We start from the raw sequence: 21,027 nt of genomic DNA on the forward strand, positions 1-21,027 counted from the left end.
ACTCATTTGGATATTTACTTCCGCTTTTTATTAAAAGCCAGCTAGCGCCTCTTTGCCCTTAGTGAAGACAAGGACCTAATTTTGGACACACCTTAAGACAGCAGTAAGGTCATTTGCTGGAGAACTTGGCATGACTTTCTGTCCTATGAAAAGCAAGGAGGGGAAAAAAACAGTCAACAAGGCTATCACAAAACAAATTTAAGCCTTTTCTCATCCCCTATTCTAACTTGATGAATGGATTTAATACCTCTGTAAGCCTCGCAAGGACTGCTAAGTTCTCAACAGGCGAGTCTGCTTTCTTGCAGTCTGCAAGAAAGGCCTCTAGGATTACTCTAAACTCCTTTGGTACAATGATAAAGTAAGGACAAGAAATACCAAAAGCCAACGTCATTTTGGAACAGCTCAGCAACAACAGAAGCTGCTCTCATCAAATGACAAATAAACACAGCCAGGACCTCTGAAGAAACTTCAGAGAAGAAACAGTGCCAGAAAGGCTCAGCAGATGACAGAATTTTGTAACCAAGTGACATCAACTTATCTTTCTAACATGGCTCAGCATATAAAAACACTTAATAGAAGCTTGGTCCAAATCTACGCTCTTAGCAGCTTTTCATTAAGTTTCTTTGAAATAATTATATAGGCATTTCCTCGGCCGGCGTGGCGTCAACAAGCTGCCACCTCAAGTGCATGCAAAGAGCAGTATCCGGAACAGCCAGAGGATTCATGAATCTTAAACTGTTGAGGAGCTGTCCTCCCCATGACTCAGTCTTGGGGGAAGAAGTAGGTGGCTGCAGACAAACATTGCTCGTTAACACCCCCGGTACACTGCAGAGGTTATGCCTGTGCTGCTTTATGGTGCTCAGTTAATCAGTATTAGGAATAGAATTATTAAAGGAGATCTAGTGGAAAACAGAGATGCAAGCCACCACCAGACCCAGCACAACCACGTCCCCAGTTAGCCACTCAACTGGTGAACCTACACCCAGTGCAAGGCTGACTTTCGCCAGGAACCAACTGAGACTCAAGGAGGCAGGACTTGCCTCATGCCTTCCACACCTTTCTTTCCCTTCTGATTCTGGGCAATTAATTTAATCCCCTCACCCTAATCCCCCAACCAAATGGTCTCCCATGATCATCTTGGGTTTTATATTCTGCAAAACTAAGATTACCTTCCTGAAGACATTTGTGAAACGCAGCACAAACAAGTCCTGTTACTGCGCAATATTCTAGACATTGCTTCAGCAAAGCATGAGCATAAATTTTGCCTTCCCCCTCCTTTCAGAGGCTCTGAACTAAAAAGGCTAGTACCTAATCTATGAAAATACCATCACTTAAAAATGATACAAATCAAGAAAGAAAACAGGAATAGTTCATTTTGCAGCCTTACTTCTGTACTCTCCTAAAATAAAAATACATCTGGATAGACATCTCTATATGCAAAACTGATTTAGTATAACCATCCATGTGTTTGCATCCTAAGTGATCTCCAAGAACTATTATAAGCAATAAAAGCCTGGGAACATATTTGAGACTTTTACTAGAAACACAGGAGCACTATTACTTCCAACTCAAGCCTGTTCCTGCGGAAAGGCACTGCAAGACCTGCTGGTGTCAGACATGGGGAAAAAGGCAACAGAAATGGTGCTGTCCTAGCAGCCATCACCCTAAATAGGCACGGAGGTTTTTCTTCTCAATGCTCAAACTAGCACACCAGCAGCAATCTTCACTGCTCTCTCCTGTACACAATCTGTAGAAGAGCTGACCAAAATCCCTCTACTCCACCTTGGTCCACAGGGGTGACATACAGGGCAGAAAGCACAGATTTCACTCTCCCAGGCTGAATTTACACCCACAGCTATCAAGACAAAACATCTTGTAAACTGACCAAATATCTTCTAGAAGCTACTGAAAAGAAACATGCACTCACTGTTACACGTTTTTTGCAGAGCAACTCCTGAGAGCAGTTGTGTTTAAAATGCAAACCACTTCTCCAGAAGGTATCCTAGGCATCCCCTCAAAACCAGAAATCGGAACAAGGTGAAGCTAGACGAAGCACATTTTCCCCCCCAAAAAAACTTAAGAGTTATTTATCTTTCTCACACAGCTCTGATCTGCAACTTATTTCTAACAATTTTAAAGGAGTACATTTGTTTCCTGAAATCCGGGGCTTCTCCTGGACTCGGTTGCCACTCTGAATGTCTTAATTCTCCCAGAGAATAGGAGATGGCATACCAAAGTCACATGGCTCATAATTAAGAGGCTTTTACTCCTCTTTGCCCTTTAAAACACCAATAAAGGGACAAAGCCATGTTCTTTCAGGCAACTAGAAGAAAACACAGGGAAAAAAATTATGGAAGGCCAGCACTTGTGCTGGGTACAACTGTTACTATATTTAGTCGCCTTGTTCTGCAAGCTGCTGAGCATCTGTTTCAATGATGGTGAATGACTTTTTTCCTGCTAGTCAAGACAGCATTAATTAGATGAACCCAAATGATCCCTACCACCGCTTCCCTGAGCACCAAGCCGTCTCCCATATCGTAACACAGATTTCCTGCTTATTCCATCCTAACAGTGGACCTCCAATCCTGACACCAATTGCTTTTGTATTCAGGAATGCCTTAATAACTAAGTTCAAAGAAAATAGCACACATTAGGAAGAAGTTTTTAAAAAGGGAGTATCTGGGTACAAAACTGAAAGGTCGTTAACAATTTCAACTTGTTAAAATGCACAGAAAATCATTCTTTTGCAATCCCCTTTAATATCAAGGCAATAGATTTAAAAAAAGGGCTCTTAAGGAAAAAGTAACACTGCTCATGTAAGCCAGCGCTTCTTGAGACCAGCTTCAATATTCTCTAACTTGAGAGGAGAATTCGCGAGCGGAGAGTGTTATTTCAATTCACACTAAACATAACCAATCAGGCGCATTTTGCAAAAAAAATACACTTTCTGCAAAACACCTCTTTCATCTTAATTCATCCCTTAAAAGAATTACTTGTGAGACTGCAAACCCAAGCAAGGTTCCCACAGTAACTGGTTAATTGAAGGGGGGAGGAGAAGCAGCAAGCCCCTCACATTGACCACGCCTGTTGGGTTTTAAGTTTTAGTAGTCTTCCTTCAATTTTTGCTTCTTTAGAAACCAAATGGTTGTGTTTCTCAAATTTGCCCCTAGCACAGACTGTGCAACAGCAAGACTGCTTGCGTATAGGCTTTAATATGGAAATGACAATATTTCCTAAGCAAAGTGGAAAAACAAACACTCCTGTGGGTTGCACAGAGGCTTCAGGGGTAACACGATTCCCAGTCGCACCCCAGCTGAGATTTTAGGCGCTATTTCCCTGAATTCTTCCTCTTGCTCCTGTGGCTCAGCCTCTCCGCATGCTCTTCACCCTATTCTCAGGCTGGGGGGATGGGTGGGAACTGGGTTTCGCCAAGCCCAGCTCCATCTGAAAAAGACTTTCTCTCCAAACTAAATTGTCCTTTTCGATGAGGAAGCCTTCCACATCCCACCTCCATGCTCAGGCAGCTGCCTTCCCTATGGATATACCCACCACGCCATGTAATCCTCATGTAACGTGTCCCTTCCCCCAGGCAAGTACCAGCATACAAAGGAAGCCGTGCTCCATTGTCCACCTACAGCACCTATACATTGAGCCTGAAACCCAGCTAAACATACACTCCTTTACCCCTTTTACAGCCACAAATATTTAGGTGTTTACATCCCCAAAAGGGCTATGGAGGCAGTGTGTTATTTCCCCCCATGCATTAGTACCTGCACCCACAGCCAAATGTTTTGAAGCATATTTTCACTGTGTTTACTTGCGTGAGATCAGCCTCACCCAAACACACAAATCCCAGTTAAAAATCAGTTTTGAAAAACAGCAAGAAATTGCAGAAGTGAGGGGGGTTTGCCTGGCTGCAAATCTCGTTCCCAAACCTCCGACTGAAACTCACAAAGGTAAAAACAACCAAAAAAAGGTAATTAACAATTCAGCGCCTGCCATTTTTTCCCATCCATCTCTAAGCAACAGTACCATAGCAACTTTTTTCCTGCTTTAATACATCTTACAAAAGGAGGAAGACTGGACAAAATAAGACCCAGGAACATCAAATTTCTACTTTTGAGTGCCTATCCCTTCAGCTAGCTATGCCTGGAATTAAACAACCAAGCCCAGAGCGGATTTTCCTTCCCCCAAAACCCTGCCTTTGTACAACGCTGGGTCACATAAACTGGACTGATGGACAAGGCAAACCACCTCGAATGCAGAACCACCATCCCGCACGCTGGCACATAAGAAACGGCAATTCTGGGCTCAGGGGAGAAAATAAAAGGTGAAGCTCAATTAAAACAGGGCAATTTCTGAGGGCTGATGATGCCAAGATGAGGCTTTGCTGCTGCTGCAGCTCAGGCCAGGAAGATGGAGGAGACCCCCGGGGGGTTCCTTCCTGCACCCCGGGGTGACCCCAGCTCACCCCCCCCACCCCAAACGGGGCTGTGCCGCCATTTTAGAGACCGTTTAGCACTACCCACCCTTGCTGGGTCTGCTCTGTCACCGGGGCGGGGGGCTGCGAGCCCCCCCCAGCCCCCTCCACAGCGGCAGGGGAGCAGGAGCTGAGGCAGAGGTGGCCAGGGACCTTCTCCCCCCCTCCCCCAGTGTCACCGCATCTATTTTTCCCATGGTGACTCATTATTAAGGACGGTCCGTCATTTTTCCAATGCAGGAAGATTAAAGGAAGCTTCAAAATCCTTTTTTTTGCGGGGGGAGAGAAATTAAAACAACCTGCCTGAAGGAGCCGTGAGCTGAGCAGCCACCCTGGGCTGGTTACCTTCTTTTTCCCCCAAAAAAAAAAAAAAAAAAAAAAAAAAAAAGCTTCCAGCATGGGGTGCCAGGCATCAACTTTGTGCGAAAGCATTTCCCGAGGAAAAAGGTGTTGCTGAGGCGGTGGGGAAGAAGCCTCCTCCTCCTCTCGGCATGAAAAGACGGAGGGAGGAGGGAAAAAAATACAACCATGCAAACAACTACTACTTCCTTATGAGCAGGCTTAACCTATGCAACAAAAAGAAGGAAAAAAAAAAAACAAAAAAAAAAACAACAACAAAACACAACCACAATATAATAAGGAGTCCAGAGAGCTTCCCGCGTGGAGAGATCCAGTGTTTTCTTCCTGGGTTTGTGTGATTTATGTGGGTTTTGTTTGGTTTTTGGGGGATTTCGGGTTTTTGTTTGGTTGGTTGGTTTTTTTGTTGGTTTGTTGTTTTTTTTAAGAGTCACGTTTTTGGAGCTGCGGGTGCTTCGGTTCCCACCGTTCGCTGCACAGAGCGGCGCAGGCACGGCTGCACCTCGGGAGGTGGCGGGGGGGAACGCAGCATCCTCAGGACCGGGGTGGCTCCAGATAGAGGAAAACACAGTAAAAACGGGAGGGGAAGGATAAAAGAGAAAACTCCAAACGTTGAATAATTTAAGAAAAAAAAAAAAGGCAACGGAGAATTAAGATGGCCAGGCTTAAGACTGCCTCCGCGCAACCTCCTCGGCATCAAATCCACTCCGTGCAGAAAGCCGAGCTTCGACACCGCTGCTCCTCCGTCTTTCTGTGGTTTATTTTTAGTCGTTATTATTATGTTTTTCTCCGCTCCGGCAGGTCTCCCCGCAGGTCCGTCCACGCCGCCAGCCCTCTGCGGACGATCCTCGGCACGGCTCAGGGGTTATTTACAGCGATTTTGTTTTCCTCCTCCTCTCCACAGGCCGCGGGAGTCACCGTCCCCCCACATTCCTCCCCCACCCCCTTTTTTATGGGTTTGGGGTTCCCCCCCCCCAATTTTCTAGGAGAAGAAGGGGGGGGAATGGCCTCCCCGGAGGAAGGGTGGGGAGATCGACCCGAAGGCGCGGGAAGGACCGTCGGAGAACACCCCCTCTCCCTCCCTCACCCCCTCCCCACTCACCGCTTGAAGTGCTCGATGATCTTCTCCTCACGCACGTTCTCCGGCAAGTTGCCCACCCAGAGGTGCCTGGTTTCCCGGACCATGCTGCGCGGCGCGGGGCGAGCCCGCCGCCCCTGCCCCGGCTCCCGGTCGCCGCCTCCCCCCGCGCAGCGCTGCCGGCCGCCGCTCGCCGCCCGCCGCCGCCTCCTCCTCCTCCTCCTCCTCCTCCTCGCCGCCCTCCGCCTCTTCCGCCGCGGGGCCCTGCCGCCCTCAGCGCCGCCGGCTGCCTCCCCCCGCGGCGGCGGCGGCGGACGACACCATCCCCTCCGGGGGGGCCCCCTGGCTGGCGGGCCGGCTGGCGGGCGGCGGGCTCCCTCTCCGCCGCGGGTTTTCTTCCTCCCTGTCTCCCCCCGCCGCGGCCCTCGCTCGCTCGCTCCCGCTTCCTCCTCCTCCTCCTCCTCCGTCAGCGGCAGCGCGGCGCCCCCCCCCGCCGCCGCCTCCTCCTTCCCCCCCTTCGCGCTCCCGCTCCTCTGGCGGCTCCGCTCGCTCTTCCCCCCCCCCCCTCCCCTTCCCTTCCCCGCGCCTCTCGCAGCGCCACACGGGGGCCCCCGCGCAGGCGCACTGCGCCCTGGGGCGCGCGCCGCGGCCGCGGCCCCGGCGGCGGAGGCGGAGCGCGCGCGCGCAACGCCCCCTTCCCTTGCGGGGGGGGTGGGGCGGCGGGACTGCGCCTGCGCAGCGGGGCGGGGGTGCGAGGCACAAATAAGGCGGGGGGCTGCAATGCAATACATAAAGGGGGGGGGGGGGGGTTGTGCAAAAAGTAAAGGGGGTGCATCGGAAAATGAGGGGAGGCCGTGCAAAAAGTAAAGGGGGTGTATTGCAAAATGGGGTGGGGGGGAGGGCTGTGCAAGAAATAAAGGAGGGCCGCACTGCAAAAAATAAAAGGGGTGCATTGCAAAAATTAAAGGGGTGCTATGCAAAAAATAAAGGGGGGGTTGCAATGGAAAAAATAAAAGGGGGATTGCAATGCAAGCAAAAAAAAAAAAAAAAAAAAAAAAAAAAAAAAACGGGGCTGCAATGCAAGTGCAAGGTCCCACCAGCAGCCAGCACCCCGTTTGTACGCAGGCTGCAGGCTTGCGGCATGGATGTGGCCAGAGGGCAGGGAAACGGTCGGGGGGGCTTTTCCCAGCCTGGGGCGGGGGTCCTTGCTGGGCATCACAGCCCCTTTACTGCCCACAAAACCTACAACCCCAACCAAAAAATGGGGGCCGTAAGGATGTCCCCCATCCTGAGGCACAAACCGTCTTTACCTCCAGGGCAAAAGAAAACCTGGCTCGCTGCTATCGGTGAAAGCAAGTAAAAAATTAATTGAGGTGAAGGCGGATGAGGGCCCTGCGCTGCCCGGCCACTTGGGAGCCTATAGCTCTGTTTATCTGTAATGGCTCCAAAGGTCAGAGCTATAGGTGACCCCGAGAGGGGCTGGCGACGCTGACCACAACAGCAAGCGGGGAGGGAGGTCACCAAATCCTCCTGGCTGCCCAAAATACTTCCCTGCACCGAAACGGGGAGGCCACGTCGCCCCGAGAACAGCGGGAAAGAAACTCCCACCGTTGGGGGGGATTCAGCTGCGAGTCATCCCCTTTCTCCCCCAGCGGGTTTTTTGCAGAGCTCCTTAATTAAGACAGGATGAAGAAAATGCTCATTGCCAATATCACCCTGTTTGCAGAACTGACTCGCCTGTTGCACCCCATCCCTGCTCGAAAGGCAGCTCTGCAACGTGGAGCTAAACGTTTTTCAACCCGGAGGGTCTTGTTTGCCAACAAAATGTGCCCCTGCACAGATAAAAACACCTATTTCTATGCCCAAAAAGGAAAATGCCCAAGCGATTACCGCCGCGAAATTCCAAGCAGTTTGAGGTCAGGATAAAACGGAACATACACCCAGGGCCACGAATACTGGGGGTTTTTTTGAAGCCATTTAGCTGCTTTCACCACAGAGAGCAGACCGATAATTCAGTATTTTCCTTGGCCAAAGCCTCCTGACAGCGCTTTTCTATTGATTAAAACCACGTTTTATTTGTCGGGGTGAGCAGCGCTCAACTTTGCTGCCTTTGCCACCCAGTCCGGCCAGACCCTGCCTGGGGCTGCTGTAACCTTCTGGCAACGACTCCACCTCAACGACTGGTCAAAGTCATCAAGCTATAGGTGGCTTAACAAACATGCAAATCTCTTGATTTAATCAGACCTCTGACGCACACTGACTCGAGCCTCAGCAGACCCGAGCCTTATCCCCAACTATACCGCTGCTGGGTGGCTGCAAGCCCATCCCTTCAGGGCCCCGTGCCTCAGTTTGCCTAGTGATGATGGGCATTACGCTGCTCCACCAAACTCAGATCTACTGATTAATTAAAAAAAACCCAACAACTCTTTGCACACAAACCATCTATTATTCAAAACACGATGGAGCCACGTGCGCTTGAGAAAATGCCCTGCCAACGCACTCCACCAGCACTTTCCACCGCGTGTTTCTTCTCTGTGGAAATGGGCTTAGCTCTCTGTTTTAACTGGTCAGAAGCCCAAAGAGCAGTTGCTACATGTCAATACCTTTAACAAGCTCTACAGGCATCCATTTCAGAGAGGAAGAAACGCAAACCACGCATCAAACGGCTTTTCAATGCCGAATTTTCCCCTCTCCGATCGAGCATGCTTTGCTGCGGCAGTGTTGCCAACCGTTCTTCCCCTCCCTCCCTGCTAGGGCGGCACCTCCAAGGGACATGAGAAAACCACGCCGGCTCCCAGGTCCTTCAAAGAAACCTCACGCAGTGGCACTGCTGTCACATGGCCATCTTGCAGGCAGGCTGGCCTGGAGGGACATCCACGGACTGCAAACAAAGCCATCAACTCTGTTGACAGAAGAGACAGTTGAAATGAGTGCTTGAAGGGTTCCGTTTACACGAAAGCCAGCTGGAAGGGGAGCATGAAGCCCGGATGGTGACGCAAAACGAAGCTCTGGACCATCCCAACACTTTTCAAACGCTTTGGGGGGAAACTGTTCCCAGTTGCAACACGCGACCGCACTGGCGATGCCGCTGTAACCGGATCCCTCCAACTCGTTCGAAGATTTTTAAAGAACACAGACCCAGGCTAGAGACCAGAGTGAGCATAACCCTCCTCTCAGCAGGCCAAAGGGGCCTCGACAAAGGACCAGTCTTATGCGGCAGCAACCAGCACCGTCCTTGTCACTGCAGAAGGGACACGCGTTTGCACCAGCCCACTGGTGACAACACAATGAGCACCCAGGGGTTAAACATGGACACACATCCCTACTTGCTACCCTTCCCAGAGGGTGCAAACAGCCAAGGAAGAGGAGACTTCAGCTGCTCTCCATCGCTCGATGTTCCTCAGCCTTTGGGACACACAAGGGCAGAATCTGGTGCACTGCTCGGTGCAATTTAAATTAGTCAGGCCCGTGCGGTGGGTGTAGCTGAGAACCCAGCTATCTCCAGGCATCTTGGCCAATCCCGCAGTTAAAACGTTTGGACATTTCTTATCGGCACTTGGAGAGGATTAAAATACCAGGCCATATATTAATGAGGGAGCAGGTTATAAACCCATCACAGCTTGAACACCACGTTCACGTCAAGAAAAGCAAAGCAAGAACAGGACAGATCAAAAGAGAGCCATTAAAGGCGTGAGAAAATGGTGCTGCCATATAAGGAGCTAATAAAGTTAGCAGCTCTCCAGTTTGGAGGAAAAAAAAAAGGGCAGGAGAATCAGAAAACATCCTTGGGGTCCACACAAATAGCCAGAGACAGCCTCACTTTGAGGAGGAAATGTCAATAAATAGAAGCAAGCAGACAACGCTTGAAAAGGCGAGTTCGTACATTTTTCACGTGGTGTCTTACCCAAGTGGTGGAGCTCACTGCCATGTGTCGCCAGGACTGCTTGCCAAACATTTAAAAAAAGCAAAGATTAGATACCGAACAAGGACAGCAACCAGAGCTATATTTGCTAAGACCGTAACTTCCTATACTTGGTTCTGGCTTAGCAATAGCTCTGCGTTTTGTGCTCGCAGCAGCACAGCTGGAGGTGGGGAAGGGAGGCATTACGCCTCTCCCCGTAGCTGGGGACACTGGCCAGCTGCATCAACCGGGGACTCGCATGGTTCAGAGCGGTTGCGTTAGTGGCATGCAGTGATTATCCCCACCAGTGTCCAGTACACATCCAGCTTGCTTTGATTTTTACAGAAAAACAGTAGGTTACCCAGACAAGAGCCCTCAGACATCACCAGAAACACCCTGAGCTTTTCTTTGTTCAAGCTGGCCAGCTCCAGCCACCATCTTGTCATTATAAAATGTATTTATGTGCCTTTCCTGCTCATTGACTATATTTATTAAAATGACAGCATGGCAGCCACATATCAAATTGCCAGCTAGGCTTTTATCTCATTTTTAAGCCAGCCTGAATTACTGGCCTAATTTTATTGCTTACCCATTACATTTTACGCAATGGATAATTTTCTCCAAGAAGGAATTGGTGCTGTTTGATATTTGGGCTCATTTGTTGCCAAGACAGAGGATATTGGCTTACACACTGATAACGCTTTGAACACGAAGCCTGGTTTTGGATCCTAAGCAACACAAAGCATAGGATTTATAGGATTAATAAAGCTATCGATTTCAGTTCTTTCCTCTTTGAGGGTTAGTACTCCAACTCTTCACGATGAGATGACTCTGTCCAGAAAACTCCCTTCATGTTTTTGAAACCCAGTATTTAGTAATTTATTTTGTAACGCTCTTCCCCACTAGACTTGGTGGTGGTGTTCTTACCCACACAGTACTGGGGATGGGAGCTGCCACAAAATACCGCCACTGTAGCCAGTGGGTTAGCACCAGTTACCTTCTGCAGCACAGGAGCCCCCTGGAATTCAGTTTACACTGAACCCATTTGTATATATATAAAAGCACACTTCTGTTTTCAAAATACTTTGCTATACAAAAACAGACGTTTCTTCAGCAGCAGAGTACAGTGTGATTGCTGAGCCACGCAACCAAAACACCATGTGCCATCACAGGACTGCAAAAGAGCTTACTCTGGCTTTCAGTGTAGTAGATATATTAGAATTAATACCTATTTTTTTGCCTGTTCTTGGGAAAAATTAGAAATATCACAGTGCTGGCTTCTGGCCTGCTTCCCCTTGCCCCCCAACTTCTGTGTGACCACGTACTGAAGAGCTGTACCTGCTCACCTCGCAAGGGTTTTTCCCAAACACAGGGCATTTCATCAGCTAGACAGAGAGGACTTCGGTCTTCCAGGCTGCAAAATACTACATTTTAGGGGAAAAACAAAGAAAACAAAACCAAAAAAAGCCAGCCCCAGGTGACCAGATACCCGAACATGACAACTGCAAAGGATATAAATCCCCTAGGACTGAATAGATCACCATATCTTGTACTTTGCCATTTTTAACACCCAATTTTTGTATTATTACCTCTACATAAAGGTCCCACGTGCAATGCCCAGGAAAAATCACAGAAATTACTCTGGACATGCTGCAGGACAAGGTTTTAACACAAAACCCACAGTGCAAACCTGTGAGCTAAACGCTCACTCCCCATTGGATCGATTGGCACACCCAGCACAAAATAAATACTGAGCCAGCCACCATCCACGCTTTTGTTTCATCAAATACCATTTTGATACCAAAGCAACTTGACGGTGTTTTAAACAGAGCAGACTGAATGCGCGTTTTTATCCCTCTCTCACTTCAGAGAAAAGCATAAAAGAAAAATACTTGTGCATCAAGACCTGCTGCACTCAAAAACCTCTCCAGCTATATGGTGCAGAACAGTTTCTCAGCTAGCTTTGGCTTTCATTTTACCTCTGCAGATCTCACAATGCAGCTTTTTAACTCTTCAGGAAAATAGGAAAGCTTGAAAGACTGCAGTTTCCCTCCTTACGGAGGAGGAGCAGAGGTTTCTACCGCTCACTTGCTTTTTGGCACCGGAAATTCAGGTTTTGTTTAGCTTGGAAATCTCATGGATGTAGTTCTAGTTACTCTTCAGTCCAAAGCAGAGGGTGGTAAAAGTTCAGTGCTCGCAAGGTAATTCTCACTCGTTTGTCCTGAACTGCCAAAGAAAAGTAATTCCAAGTCCCATAGGGTTTGCCAACCTGAAAAATGTGGAAACATCCCGAACAGCCAGCTTCTTGGTCCACTGTACCTCCATGCCAGTGATGAGCAAAAGGCGTATCTCCAAACCAACACATCCCTAATGAAAGAATAAAATTAATATCCCTGTCCATGCTGGTTTATTTCAAGTATAGAAGAGGCTTTAGGCACAGGAGCTATTGACAATTTTCACATACACCACACACCAACTTTCCCCAGCTCTCCACCACAGGGAGCATGGTATGAAACCTGGCCCAGACACCTCATACTTACCCTCTGCTAAATTTTTGCCAGAAAAGCATAGTCATAGGTGTGCTACAAATCACAGCAGCAACCAGACTGCCTCACTGGCACTGAAATCACTGCATTTCTCATAAGGTGCTGCTCCAGCTTAGCAGGGCAGGGCCTCTCCCCTGGTCAGCCAGAGGCATTTATGCAACACCGATGCCAATATTCTCCTTAAAGGAAGCTAATGAGAAGTCACCAATACGTAACACTCCTTGCGCACTAATGATTGCCAGGACTCTGCGCCTTGAAGTCACATGTGACCTAGGAGAGACCAGCACCAGGTGCTTTTTATTACCTTTTGCAACACAACAAAAGAAATTGCACCCAGTAAGGAAGCATTTTCCTTCTTCCCCATGAGCAAGCAGGACTTTGAGGAATCAAGTAATAAAACAGCAGCATCTCGTGGGAGCAAGTTCACAGAAAAAAGAAAACAAAAATAGTTCAAGGGGACCCTGATCTTCACCAACACAATTTAGCACGTTGCAATGCTCCCTCTTATGTTTGCCCATTGCCCTTGCCTGAGCAAAATCAAGAGTAATATACTACCGTGGCGGGGGCTGTTTGCTTGTAGGGAAAGGGGCCCCACAGTTTTACTCCCTGGAGGCAACCATTCTCCCCACCCCTTTTGTGTGTATTTTTTTTTTTAATGTGCCACACATCAGCACAATGCTGACAACTGCATTGTATGTTTTCTGCCTATGCAGCAGTTCAACAGCACACAACTCTGGAAGGTTTTTTGAAAGGGGAAAGGGGGAGGGAGCTGTCCTTTGCTTTACCGTTTTAATTGCACGGCTTGCTCTTCTATGTGACCACAGAGAAGGAAAAAAACCACTAAGGTGTAAAAACAGTACCATTTTTAGCATCCAAAAGGGTCAAACTCAGAATTCTCAGAAGATACAGTGGAGCTTAGAGTAAAAGCTACCACAGGCAAGAAAAAAAATACTAATCACCAGGGTTTCTTCTGTGGAGTTGGAAGTAATCCCAGAAGATAGCTCTTTCGTCCTTGCTTATGGTTGTTACAGTCTCTCTGTTTCCACACCTGCCAATGCAGAGATACCAACACTGAAAAAGGAAAATGGAAGGACGGTATGAAAAGCTGGACTGTCAGTTTTTCCACCTGCCAGCAGCAGCTCGATTGAGCCTCAGTGGCACTGCTCCAAAGAGCAGGGACCAGAGCGCATTACCAGCCTTCACAAATAAAGCTGAGTTAATATCTCACACGCAACATGCATTATACAGATAGCACTGGCAAACACAGCTTCCTTTAAAAATAAGGATGACTAATACGTAGCAGTTTTTCTTTATTTTTTTTAAAGGCCACAAGACAGAGCTTTTTCCAGAAGCACCAGCCTTTGCTTTTGTGAAATAGTAAGCAGTGGGAAAGGGAAGCCCTGGGACCTACTCATGCTATCCAGACAGAAGTAACCACAGAAACATCGTGGGTTTCTGTGGCCCGTGTACAACACACACTTACACAACTGGAGCACTGTGCCTTACGGTCCTCAGCAAGGCCAGATCTGACTGCCCAGACAGCTCTGAGATAGCTGCGTGTTCACAATACTTACAAAGAAGGTATCTGCTGTGAAGAGGGGTGACGCAAACAATCCTGTATTTCCTTGGGAAGGGAAAAAAAAAAGGGAAAAAAATAAGGCATAAGATAGCTTTCACCCACAATATTGCAACATCCCCCTGCACTTCCTGGGTCAGGGAAGGGATGTGCTGGAAAAAAAGCAGCATGCAGGGTTCTGTAATGAAAGTGGAGCATCTGCATTAGCTCGGTGGGCCCAGTCCCCCAAGCAAGGTCACTTGGGCTCGCAGGGAGACACATTAGCACTACCAAGCCTGCTTTAATGCAAAGCTGTGGTCAAACCGCAGCCAAGCCAGCACTAAAGGAGGTCACTTGGGGACTACAAAAAGGTAATGAATTAAAAAAAAAACACCACTACCAAAAAAAACCTATAAGCAGATGTTTACTGACAAGCGGGCAAGTCAACAGCTTTGCTCTGGCACCCTGCGTGGTCATCTGCACGAAACAGGCAGAGAAGTAACAGCCCAGTTCCCAGGATGTAGCAAAATACTCTGTATCTACAGAGAACACTGAACAGATTTAGGTTACAGCCTTTAGCCAGCCCCACTTACCAACCTCTCCCCCTCCCAGCTTTGCAGCCCTAAAACTCACCAAATCTGTCATTTTTTTAAGCACTCAGAAATGGAGATTTGCCACCGATGTGATTTTTGGTGGTGGCACCAATTAAAATACTTACCCACCTCACAGACGGGCTGTGAAATCTTAAATTTGTGAGTGTTTGCAAATGATTTTGAAAGCCTTCCAAGGAAGGTGCTGTAGGATTGTAAATCCTTCCCATTATTAATAAAATGGAGCTATTGTTCCCGCTCTAATCAAGACTTGTCTCCAGCTGGGCAATTTTAAAATGCAATTCAAAACACACACACACACACACACACAAAAAACCCAAAACCAACCACCATCATGAGGAAGCTTCAACGCACAGGCTACCAGGAAAAAAAAAAAAAAAAAAAAAAAATCACTGAAAGAGCTAGCTGTTCTTTTAAGGGGAAGGGGGAAAGAAAATAAAAAATAATAACCCTGCTATTTAAAATGAATTCCAAGTGGGAGCATGTTGGGGTGGGGCGGGAAGCCTCCCTCCCACTGCCTGGGAAAGGTCACTTCTGCCATCGGTGCCCTCACTATGCCAGATCAAGGCTGCGGCAGTGCGTGCAAGCGAGCAACCCCATTGCTGTGAGTCCAGCCTCATCCATCTCCATCAGGAGACATCTCTGCTTTTAATTTATTTAGCAAAGGGGGAGGAAAAAGAAGATTAAAAAAAAACCAAACAAACAAAAAAAAAACCAGACCCCCCCCTTGCAAACACCTCCCAGCACCCTTTTCAAGGATGGGGAAATCTAGCAAGAGGGAGAGGCTTGGAAAAAGGCTGCCAGCCGGGCAGGGAAAGCAGGCAGAGGTGGTGCATCCTTTGCATCCTCCTCCTCCCCCGGCCGCAGGCGCCACGCCTGCCCGGCGCTGCGGCAAAGGCTCCGCAGTGGGTGCTCCCCTCCCCCGTAGAAACTTCTGGAATAAGCAGACAAGCTGGGGAGAGGAGAGAAACCTTTATACCAGCAGAGGAATTAAAAAAAAGAGAGAGAGAGAGAGCAAGCAACAGAGCACACAATAAAAGGGAGAAGATTGCACAAGGATGGGATGCGTGCAGGGAAAAAAATAGATATATATAAAACCTAAGCCCACGAGCAGCTTTGGCAGCCCCGGCTCGGCAGGGTTTTGCAGCCTGCTTGGCTTTAAATAAAACGCCCCAACACAAAGCACACACACAAAAAAAATGGTGGTGTTGGGAGCGCTAGATGGTGGGATAAAGGAGCTGATCCCTCCTCCCGGATCTACAGCAAAGCCCTGCCATTTCAGTTGAACTAATTTGTCCTCTCTTTTTGTTGCAATGAATTGTCTGATCCGGACTATTTGATTGCATTTGCAGCTTCAGTTACTGGGGTTTGGTTTTGTGTGCCTTTTTTTTTTTTTCTTTTTGGTTCTCTTTTATTGTTTTTTTTTTTTCTGGGTGTATTTTTTCCTCTTTCAATTTAAAAAAATCCTCCCCAAATCTCCCAAGGAAAATCTACATCTCTGTGGAACAAATAAAACATTCAGGCACAAACTTCCACCATGGACTGTAAAAAAGAGATGGGTTGCTTTTTGTTCTTTTTCTTTTTTTTTTTTTATGGCATTTTTTTTCTCCTGCTTTTAGGATATATGGTAGTAGAAAACCAATGGAGGAAAACAAAGGTAATATATATATATAAAATGAAACATATATATGGGTCAAAATTACAGTGATTATATATAATTAAATCATAGTGTTTCAGGTATGTGGGTTTATTTTATATTCTGTAATCAGTCCCTGGAAAAAGGAGATATATATAAAAATATGTAGTAAATACATAGAAATATTTCTGTATAGGTAGAAATAAAAGAGCATCTATATGGGCCTAAATCTGTAATTCCAGGAAAAAATAGCAGTATTTTAGGCATGCGGTTTTTAATAAAGAAGGGGCAATGTTATAATGTAGCCTGTAACAACACTGTACAGGAAAAGGTAAGGCAACGTTAAAAAAAAAGTATTTTAAAAAAGCATACGTGGTACCTTGGCTGCAGCCTCCAACAACGAGCGTTTGGATGTTACAGGGTATTTTTTTTTTTTATGGTATATTACCACGTCTGATCACACCAAGTTATGCTTTCAATTAACCGAATGGCGGGCAGGTCGTTGTGGGGAGCAAGGCAAGCAGCGACGGCTTCTTCCCCACACCACTCCGGCTCAGAAGATAAATCAATCCTCGGGTGTTTTAGGTTTTCTGGTGGTTTGTTTGGGTTTTTTAAGTGCATTTAGGTATTTTCCATGCCGTGAAGAGAGCGGGAGGTGGTGGTTTCAACCCCTGTGAAGGAGAAAAGCGGTGGAAGAGAAAGAATTAGCCATAAACCTACCCACCTTGGGGTGCATGTGGAAAGAGCAATTCTGGGCCAAAAATCTTCACGCTATGTGGAAAAAACCCCCAAACATTTCAGGGGTCGGTGCCGGCGAGCTGTGCCGTGAGGGGAACGAGGGGACGATGTTGCCGGGGGGGGGCTGAGACGGCGATGGCGTCTGGGGCGTGGGGGGCCGAGGCCTCCGCCACCCCCATGGCCGAGTGGAAATGCGCATTTCTGGGCATTTTCACATCCTTCTGCAAAGGCGGCGAGGAGAAGAAGTGGGGGGGGAATGGGGGAAGGTCAGGTTTCACCCGCAGCGCTTTCGCCGCCTGCCTGGAGGGGATACGCACATCAGGAGGAGCCCCTCCGCCGCGCTCCTGGGACGGCTGAAGCCCACGCTCACCGCCCCGGCCCCCGCAGCCGCCCATCGTCCGTCCTTCCCCCCGCTGCCCGCCCGGCGCCATTTTGTCGCCTCGGCGCCGCTCGCTGTGGCCTCGCCGGGCGGCCATTTTGTGAAGCGAGAGGCGGGGCGGGGGGGGGGGGAGGGGGGGAGTGGCGCAGTTCCTGCAGTACCGCGGGCGCGGCGGCGCTGTGGAGCCAGAGGCGGCGGGGCCGGGCTGTGAGGGGCAGCCCACGGCCGCCTCCTCCTTTTGTCAGGCAAATACCCTCCCTTTTCTTGCTTGTATCTTTTTTTGCCACGAAAAGCGTGGTGCCCTTAGAACACCTGGTGGACGCCGATCTCCTCAGCAAGATTCACCCTCGGACGAAGCAATCCGATAAAGGAGATTAAAGTCTATTCCCCCGGCTGGGCCGTGAGGGAAAGTTTAGCCGCACGGAGAATTAATATTTATTTTTAGGAGCTATTTCCCCCCTCCTCCCTCCAACTTTTTTCCCAGTGATAAATCACCTAGGTCAATAACCTGCCTTTGACAAACAGGACAAGCTCTGCGACAAATCTCTCTTCTTTTTGTTTTTAAACCCCTCACCTATGGGCCCTAATGGACACTCCAGCAAAATAAAGATGTAATGTAAACAGCTTGAAGCCAGGTCTGGGTGAAAATTGTTAACTTTTGGGAAATAGGGTTGTGGGATGCTGTAGTCACTGCTGATACAATGAAGGAAGGCTAGGATATGAAATGTCAAAGCCCTGCTTGCAGGCATGTGCCGTGCATCTATTTTCAGAAACAGGGTGTGTTGGGGTTTTTGGGTTTTTTTCCTTTTTTTTCCCCCAAATTTTTTTAAATAACCCAGTGTATCACTTGCAGCCTGGTAACATACATTAACTGTCTGCATCGATTTTGCCTTTGTGTTATCAAAAACACATCGTGCTTTAAAAATAAATTGTGGCACTGGGTGTTTCAGTTTTGCGGGGGAAAATGGGACAAAAAGGAGAATACTGCATTTTTATTTTTATTTTTAATACATCCTGCCGGTGCTGCATAATGAAGCTAGAGAAACTCAGGGCTTGGGCTGGTCCCAGAGTAATCCTTGGTTCCCCACCCCCCCTCTTAGCCAGCAGGATCAGTCCACTTTTCATTTAAGAAATAGCAGTTGTGTCAAAGACAGGTAAGTGCAGAAAATGGGTCTGAACACTCTGCAGGGAAGGACAATGCTGCAGCAAGCCAGCTGGGATATGGTTGCAATTAACCCTGGTCGACCAAAGGAAAAACCCAGTTTTCCTCCAGCTCTCTCCATCCCATTTGGAAAAAAACAACAAAACACCATCAGCCCTAAGCACCTGACCCTCCTCCCAGAGCATTTTCCAGCCAGCAAAGCCCCGGCAGCTGCTTCAGCCTCAGTTTCCCCTCCTGCAGTGTTTCCCTCTGCTCAGCCAGCTCTTTCCCAGCTCCTTGAAGGTAGTGATGGCAGAGCGAAGGCACGCAAGGAATCCGGCTCATCTCTCCCTCTCTGCTTTTTTGCATTTCTCACGGCTGACCGGGGCGACTGCTGAGGAAAAGCATTTTCCAGGCTGTTTCCCTTTACGGGCTCACTTTCGTTGTGCCATGCCAAAATCTTCGGCTTGCAAACAAAACCTGCAGAAAGGCCTTCTATATTACAAAGCAACACTTTGACTACTGATTTAAAAATACTATGGCCATGCCTGTCAGCTCCTCCTTTAATTTAAAAGCTCCTTTTAAAAAACAGGCAGTCCTTTGAGTTGCAAGAAAGATTAACCTTTGTTTTTTTTATGGGATACACCGTTGTATTCCTGGGAGCAAATTGGACTCGCAGCAGGGTACAGTATTGGATGCCTTTGCTGGGAAAACCCAGGGAAATTTTATCCCCTGGCCGCACCCAGCCTGAAGTGAAGAAATATTTGCATTTGCTTCTCCTTGGAGGGCAGCCAGGTCCCTCCCTGCTCTCCTTGGCCTGCCAAGAGGGATTGCAAGAAAAGATGGGTTTATTGCAGCAGCCGAGGGAAGGGCAGGGCTCAGTCGGTGTGATTCAGAGGCGTACAATTCTCTTTGCCCTTTTGCACTGCCATTGGAATAAGACACGAGACATCTCGAGTGGGTTTTATGCCTGGGTGGTCTCAGGGGGCTCTGCAAGGCTTTGGGGGGCTCCCAGGGCAGAGCAGGAACTTCATATTGCTCCGTGTGTGCTTTGTATTTGTTTTATTTTTGCTAGCAGACCCAGGCGCTTGCAAAAGCACTTGGAACGGGGCAAGGAGCCCAAGGACAGGCTGAGCCGTCACAGCTGATGTGGGCTTGCTCAGCAGCAGGATAGGACCCAGCTCCCACAGCTTCACCCCTGCAAAAATCTCTTCCACGCGGCTCAGCCAGCACTGGAAATTCCTCGAGATCCTCCTGGGGGAAAATGCAGGGCTGTGCTTTTCAGGCATAGCAACACTCCCCATGCCTCAGCTTGTAATGCTTCTCCCCTTATCCGAGAAGAGGATGGCTTAAATCAGTCTTTTATCCTCTTACCTCCATGTCTATCTAACCCTGTCCCTTGTCATCCTCTGCTCCTGGAAAAGTATGCCAAATCTGACCACTTCTGCGTCCCTTCACTGTGCCACCAAATCTCCAGCTCTACCTTGTCCTTCTCCTCACCCTCCAGCATCTTCTCCAAAGCTTCATGTCGATAAAAACATTTCCCTGCCTCCCTCCAGCCAAAACTTGCCGCAGTCCTGGTGCTAACAGCCCATCCCGGCTTGCTCTGCAGGGGAAATACCTGAACGCTTCCTGCCATTAGCTCTGCGGAGGGGTAGCATAGCTTGCTGAGCACCCAAGGGTGCTGCCCTGAGGGTTTAAGCCAGTGTGCAAGAATGCATCCAAAACGCCACTCAGTATCAGCGTTTCCATCCTCCCTGAAAACCTCGCTTGGGAAAATACCCGTATTGAAAAAATAAAAAAAAAAAAAAAACAACCCTATGCTCTCTGGGGCTTCCCTTCCCCACTCCCTTTGGCCACCACCAAGTCTGCCCACGTCTTTTTACTTCTTCAGCATCATTTTGGTGCCTGGTTTTCCCCACCAGGCAAAGGACTTTAGAAAGCGAGAGGTGACTTTGAGCATAGGACTTCCCCAGCATGGGACGTAGGGTCCCCACCCAGCCGGACCCAAAGCCACCTACTTAATGTGACCGGGACAGACCGCAACTTTACATTAACATCCTATTTATAAGTAAGTTTATAGCAAGTTATGACCTGATTGATGGGCCATAGAAGCACATTAACAAACGTTGAGTAATAGGCTTTGTAGATGGGGAGAGTTGGCAGGAAATAATTGTGGAGTTGGTGTGATTAATCAACCAGCCCACTGGACTCCAGTGCATACATTAACCATACGTTAACCCTTTCATTCATAAAAACAGCATGTGCTGGAGAGACATTATACAACATGACCTAGAAGCATATGGCTGCTGGTTTGGTGGTGGATTTTTTTTTTAGCAGCTCCCTTTTTTTCCATCAGGAAAGCATTAAACATCATCTCAGATGCTCTTGCTATTTTATGCTCTTGATTTGTGGCTTTTTAAGCGCTTTTAGTTAAAAAGAAAACCCCTCTTTCTCTGGCTGGTTTGCAATGCCCTCGCAAACAAAACCACTAAGCACCAGTGACATCAGTCGCACAGATGTTGGGCACGCAGAAAAAGAGTCTAATTTCTGCTGGTTTGGGGGTTGGACCCAGAGAAGATGGAAAAGCTTCTGATGGCGGAGC

The 21,027-nt window shown here is 48.2% G+C and overlaps 1 protein-coding gene across 4 annotated transcripts in view; it reads right to left on the bottom strand.

The window, feature by feature from the left end:
* SPEN (spen family transcriptional repressor) overlaps positions 1-6,438 on the bottom strand; it is a 72,681-nt gene extending 66,243 nt beyond the window's left edge. For all 4 annotated transcript variants that reach the window (XM_049804577.1, XM_049804482.1, XM_049804302.1 and 1 more), the window contains exon 1: positions 5,940-6,438. In XM_049804577.1, the coding sequence (XP_049660534.1) occupies positions 5,940-6,022 (83 nt within the window). In that variant the 5' untranslated portion in view covers positions 6,023-6,438. The remainder of the gene's footprint in view (positions 1-5,939) is intronic.
* Between the last annotated feature and the right edge of the window lie 14,589 nt (positions 6,439-21,027).

The sequence above is a fragment of the Accipiter gentilis genome, chromosome 1, assembly GCF_929443795.1.
Source record: "Accipiter gentilis chromosome 1, bAccGen1.1, whole genome shotgun sequence".
In the NCBI taxonomy this organism is placed as follows: Eukaryota; Metazoa; Chordata; class Aves; order Accipitriformes; family Accipitridae; genus Astur; species Astur gentilis.